This window comes from Euphorbia lathyris, chromosome 3 (genome assembly GCF_963576675.1).
Source record: "Euphorbia lathyris chromosome 3, ddEupLath1.1, whole genome shotgun sequence".
Taxonomy (NCBI): Eukaryota; Viridiplantae; Streptophyta; class Magnoliopsida; order Malpighiales; family Euphorbiaceae; genus Euphorbia; species Euphorbia lathyris.
This window is the reverse complement of record NC_088912.1, coordinates 93,226,057-93,232,056: the sequence shown is the minus strand read 5'-3', so window position 1 is coordinate 93,232,056 and position 6,000 is coordinate 93,226,057. Positions and strand designations below refer to the sequence as shown.

Sequence of the window (6,000 nt, the reverse complement as noted above, 5' to 3'; positions counted from 1 at the left end):
TCTTATTAATCTAATGATCTTATCTAATTTGATCAATTGACTCATAGATTTATTTAAAGTGATCTATTAATCGCTAAATTTCTAAAAATCACGTAGTAGTCTCCTGAAATTGGAGAAAGTAATACATGTTTCAACTTAACTAATATCCTCTTATGCTGTCGGAGCAAGAGGATGTTAATTATGTAACATTAAGCAATTCGAGGAAGCTAACGAGTCACATCCAAGATTTACGGGACTAATCAGGTTTTTGAGTCAAATTCAGAGTTACTGATGTATTCAACCACTAAACAATACAAAAGATTCATTTAAAGCAAATGAAGAGTAAATTTTATTAATGGTGTACAATTTTTGCCCCATTTCATAATTTGGTGTACAACCTTCAATTTGTCTTACTAATATGTACAAACTTATAAGTGATCTCTCATTTTGGTGTACAACATGTAAAAATGATCGGGCAACGCATCACGTCAGCAGTTTGACCGGTAAAACTCAAAACTTGATCCGCCCAATGTAAAATTACTTTTATACCCTCTTCTTCCTCCTTTTATCTTTCCCTTTCTCTCTCTAGCTCTTCTCTCTTTACCTTATTTTTCTTCATTAAGAATATCACTGTAACAATGAGAGAGAGAAGAGTTAGGAGAGAAAGGGAAAGGAGGAAGGAGAAAGAAGATGTTATAAAATTAATCTTACATTAGGTGGATCAAATTTTGACTTTTTGACCGGTCAAACTACTAACGTGGCGCGTTGACTAATTATTTTTACTTGATGTACATTAAAGTAGGAGGTCACCTATAAATTCATACATATTAGTAAGGTAAATTGAAAATTATACAGCAAAGTGTGAAATAAGACAAAAATTGTACACAATTGATGAAGTTTACCAAGCAAATGAACCATCCAAGCCAATGAGCAAATTTACCCTTTTCCCTCAATTTTCTCATCAAACATACACATAAAATTTCTTTATAATAAATTAAATCTAATCAAAAGATTATATATAGGATCAAATAATTAAACTATGATAATCCCTATTAATTATACATAATCATTATTAACTAACTTTAATCCCCAACTCACATCCTCACAATGCCTAACATAGGGACCAAAATCAACATCATCCTCAAGCCTAACATTGTTCTTCCTATCATAGCTTGGAGGAAAATGGAAGCAAGGCTCCATCGAAATCGCTCTCCGACAAGGCGGATCCGGAGCCAGATCCGGATTCGCCCGAGTATTATCGTTATCAGGAATGAACAGAATCCATGGGTTCAAACCACCAAGTCCTTGAGCCACATACCCAAAAGTAGACCAAGAACTAGTCACAAGAACATCCATCATACTCAAAACATTCATTTCAGCCCATGCTTTTAAATTGTGCATTTTATCCCCAAAATGTTGAAACTCTTCGTGACTTGCTTGGAAAACCCCAATTATCTCTCCATTTAATGTTGCTTTCATCCAATACATATGCCTTAAGTTTTCGTAGTAGATCGAATGTAACGAAGCTACGAGAATAGCTTTTGTTGTCTGGTTTTTAGACAGGGAATAAGCTTCAGGTTTTCGCCTGTCTAATTTCGGTATCAGGTTTTCTTTGTCTGTACATGACAAGATTTGTTGCATTACTAGGTTACTTGGGCTTGCTTCGGGGTTGAATACACGTATCTGCAGTCCGATTCTCTCATCCGCTTTCGCCAGATACGCGTCGTAGAATCTTGTGATTAGTCCCCATGCTTGATTTGAAGGGTGGAAAAGGTACCGGCTGACCTGATGAAAAACGGTGTCTTTGTCAGGAAATAACCTGTCAAGCTTTTTCCTGAAAGTTGACATAGTGAAAAGATACGGGACAAAATACTGGTCCGATTTCAGGACTAACCAACGGACTTTTCGGAGAAATTCCTGATTCTGATCCGAGTAAAAAAGCTTGTCATGATCATCATAGTTGTAAGCTAGATAGAGAAGCAAAAACGCTCGCGACGGAACACTACTAGTACTAACATTCCTGTTGTATTGCCTTAGCAGGTTTCCGAAACTATGAACATCTCTCATTTCCGAGCTGTCAAACAGATTCCTGAGGGGGAAATTTAGCGGTAGTAACCACGACGAATTCGGGAACGGTTCGCAGAAAAGATCAGCCATATCGGTTCCATGTTTGACAAGCAGGATCCTGTCTGTAAGTAAGGCGTATAAAAATCCTGAAGCCATGCTCACAATCCTGTTTCCAAGGCCATTAGAAGGTAACCAGACAATGTAATTACAACTGCTTGTAGAATTATCCAAAATTCGGCTAGAATTGAGTTCTGTCACAGCTTTATTGTAGGATTTCGAGTCAGGACCGCAACGTTTATGGCGTTTTTCGTACTTTCGGAGCTTGGAAAGAAGATACGGAGAAGGATTTCGGGGTGAAGTTTTGTGATACAGATAAGAATTGTACCTGCTTATGCAAGATTCTTCATCGAATTGTGGAGATAGAAGTCCGCCGAGGAATCTATCTGTCTCGGGTTCAGAAGCACTGTTTTCGGAATCTGAAACAGAAAAAAGATGTGGAAGAACAGAATCTGAAGTGTGAATTTAATCAAATGGAGAGTAAAATATTATCTTACCTGCAGGGAATCTTGTGAAAACTTTAGAATCTTGGTGTTCTGATACTATGGAATCTTGGTATATGATTGGGATACTGATGAAAATGATTAAGGCTATGAAACAAAGAATCATTGAAATTGTTGTGATCTTGTTTGAATAAAATCTTGAATTTTCCATTTTGTTTGGAGAATTTTTTTTGGATTAAAATGATAATTAAAGAATGGTTAATCTTCAATGCCAGGAGAAATTAGCCTGTAAAGAGAAAAATTCTGATTTGTTTAGATAAGATTGAAGAATTAAATAAAATAGTAATTAGAAAAAAATAATAAATAATGAGTTTCCTTATGAGTCCATCTTTTTTCTACCAAATATTTGAAAGGAAAATAACATCTATCGCCTCTGATTATTCCGACCTTTTGATCTTTTATTTCAACATATTAAATTCTTATTATTTATATTTTTTTATCACATTAAACATGTGATTGCCATATTAGGTAGTTGTAATGAATATTTAATAAAGTTAAAAGAGCGTTATTCATTTCATCTGTTATAAATTGTATTTTTTTTACAGTGCGAGATAAAAGTTTTATAGTTCTTTGTAGTCATATCACACATATAATAAAATTATTTTCGAACTGTTATAAATTGCAAATTTCAAACGTAGATAAAGTGAATAATGTTGTGTTTACCGAGTTTTATGTTTACAATTGACTTTTCTTATCATAAAAAAAAAATTAAAAAAAAAATTACTTATAATATGTTGAAATGAAAAATCAGAAGCTGAATTTATTAAAATTATAATAATGAAGGGCTCTATTTGAAATAAACATTTTTAAATATTCTGCATCAAATTTTCCATATTCTAAAATAAAAAAAAATAAGAAAAATAATAATATATCCTTCCTTTTGTTGGCCTTACCTAAATAAATAAAATATAATAATGTGTTTCCAAATCAATGAAATTTACCTATTCTATCTCTTTTTCTTTAAAATTTAGAAGGAAATATGAGATTGGGGCTAAATACAGCCATGGCCCTTAAGCATTAGTGTTTTTAACACCATGGCCATAAACTTTACTTCTTCGTATAAATTTTTAATAGTGCGAACTAAATGACCATTGATCTACAAAAATTACCTTACCTTTAACTATATCTATTTATGGGCCGAGTAGGACCGCACCGGGCTTTTGCTTAAGACTTTTCGGTCCAAGCCAAACCCAGCTTGCTGTTAATTAGGAGGGTTCGGATTGAGTTGGATTGGATTCGAATTTAATATTCAAATCTTAAATCCAATCCTCACTAAAAAAATATATTTTTTAATAATACAAATTAAAATTTATTTTTTTTAAAGGCTAATGAGACGCTGTCTAAATTCTAAATTCTAAAGGCGAATCAGATTTTTTTTTTTTTTGCCAAGTTAAGAATGTTATGTTATATTAAACCTTAATTATATCAATTAAACACATTATTTTCATGAACAGAGAAAAAAGCATTTGACTTTGTTGGAGTTTAATTGGGTCAATAACACTCATGCTCATTGAACTTTACTCATTTTTTATGAGATGGCACTAAATTTTCAAAACATGACATAAAAATCATTCTATTTTACGCTTTGTAATATTATGACTATTAAAAACTTTAATATAATTGTGGATGATCTCAAAATGGAAACATGCAAGAATTAAAATTGTTTAGAATCAAATTTATTATGGAACCACGTTTTGTATTTTTCAAAACCACAATTTTTGGAGCGCTCTCTAAATAATCATTTTTTTCTCTCCTAAACAAACAAAACTTAAATAAAGTCAAAACGAAAAAGCTAGAGAATTAAAGTTGCTTAGAATATTATAAATTGTTGAAATTTTCTACTTGGAGGTCAAAAACGCTCATTTTACGATGTTAATTAAAGCTTAGTGGTCATAGCATTAAAAAACGTAAAATTAAGTGACTTTTATATTACATTTTGAAGTTTAGTGGTCATAATGTTAATTATTTCAGTAGCCATAAGTGTAACTTATCCGAGTTTAATTAAGTATGATTTCTTTTTACCATATGGAAAGTTAAAATTGATCATTTATTATTTAATTATCACAAACAACCCCTAAAACAAAAATATAAGAAATTAAATTATAAAATAAATAAATATAAAAACGAAAATAACTCTTTGTCCTTTGATTTTTTTTATATCATTAATCAGTTTGGATTGTGTTTGCTAACGAAATCAACATCAATGTAACTATTTATCAATTTTCAAAAACATCGTTTATATTTGAACTTAATGACTCACAGCGGAACCAAAATCAAAATTGGGGAGGTTCAATCGCAGTACTCCCAAACCCTTTTCAGGCGGAAGGAGCCTAGAACCACCCCGCTCGGGGTGGATTCCGGCAACCGGAAATGCAACAAACTTTCCGTGCACCCGTCCCTCCACCTCTATCTATGACTACGTGATTCTATTCTAGCTGTTCAAAAATATAATAAATAAATAAATAAAAAAAGCATAGAAAATTGAAAGAAGGTTACCTGCAAATTAATTTGAGTAGAGAAGAAGAAGATGAGGAATTCTTCATTTTTGATCTCACTGGAAGTTTCTTAATGTCTACCCCATCATATGTTAATCATACGAACTTTGACTTGTTATTTTAAAATACTACTATAAGATTTAATTAATTCAACTTATAATCCCAAGTGGAATTAATTGTAATAGTTTAAGTTTGTTTTTGCAATTTCATCATTTTTTTTTCTCCAATTATTTTATTAGAAGTTGCGTTGTAGCCACGACGTACATAAATATACGTCATCTGAGGCAGCCTCTGTACAATATACCTGAAATTAGTTAAGGATGCATTGATGCCTGTTTAGTAAGTTGAGAGGCCGGTTTTACACGTGCATGCGTAAAAAAAAAAAATATCTTGAAATTTTTTCCGTATATATATGTGTTATAATCTGAATGGTTAAGAACCATTTTTTTAATATAAATGTAAAACTTTTCAAAATTAAGCTAGATTATGTTTAAAAATTTTAAACCGTAAAAGAATTGTCTAATAAAAAAATTGGATTTAGAGAGGGAGAGCCTGACAGGCCAAAACATTTAAAAATTTGGATTTATGGAGAACCTAACAAAAAAAAAAAATAGAAATTTGGATTTAAGGATAGCCCAAGAGGAATGACTTAACTTTCGGCCCTTCATAGGCCAATTTTGGGGACCTAATTTAGCGCCCCCGTCAATATTTATTGGAGAAAGGGGCCGAAATAACCCCATGTCTCTGCCACTGACCCTATTACTTTTTGAACCAATTGATATGCAATTTGTACAGACATGTTCATGAATTGGGCTAGGTTGGGCCGGGCTTCAGTCGAGTCCAACGAGCTTTTATGCAAAAATGCTCATTGGGTTTGAAACTAAAAATCAAATATCAAA

General features: G+C 32.3%; 1 protein-coding gene across 1 annotated transcript; it reads right to left on the bottom strand.

Annotated features, from left to right (window-relative positions):
• Window positions 1–933: 933 nt before the first annotated feature.
• LOC136224367 (galactoside 2-alpha-L-fucosyltransferase-like) lies at window positions 934–5,189 on the bottom strand. The gene is made up of 3 exons (XM_066012691.1): window positions 5,103–5,189; window positions 2,601–2,832; window positions 934–2,522 (listed from the first exon to the last, which is right to left on the bottom strand). Exons 2-3 carry the CDS (start codon window positions 2,755–2,757, stop codon window positions 1,036–1,038), a joined length of 1,644 nt encoding a protein of 547 aa, XP_065868763.1. The 5' UTR covers window positions 2,758–2,832; window positions 5,103–5,189; the 3' UTR covers window positions 934–1,035.
• Between the last annotated feature and the right edge of the window lie 811 nt (window positions 5,190–6,000).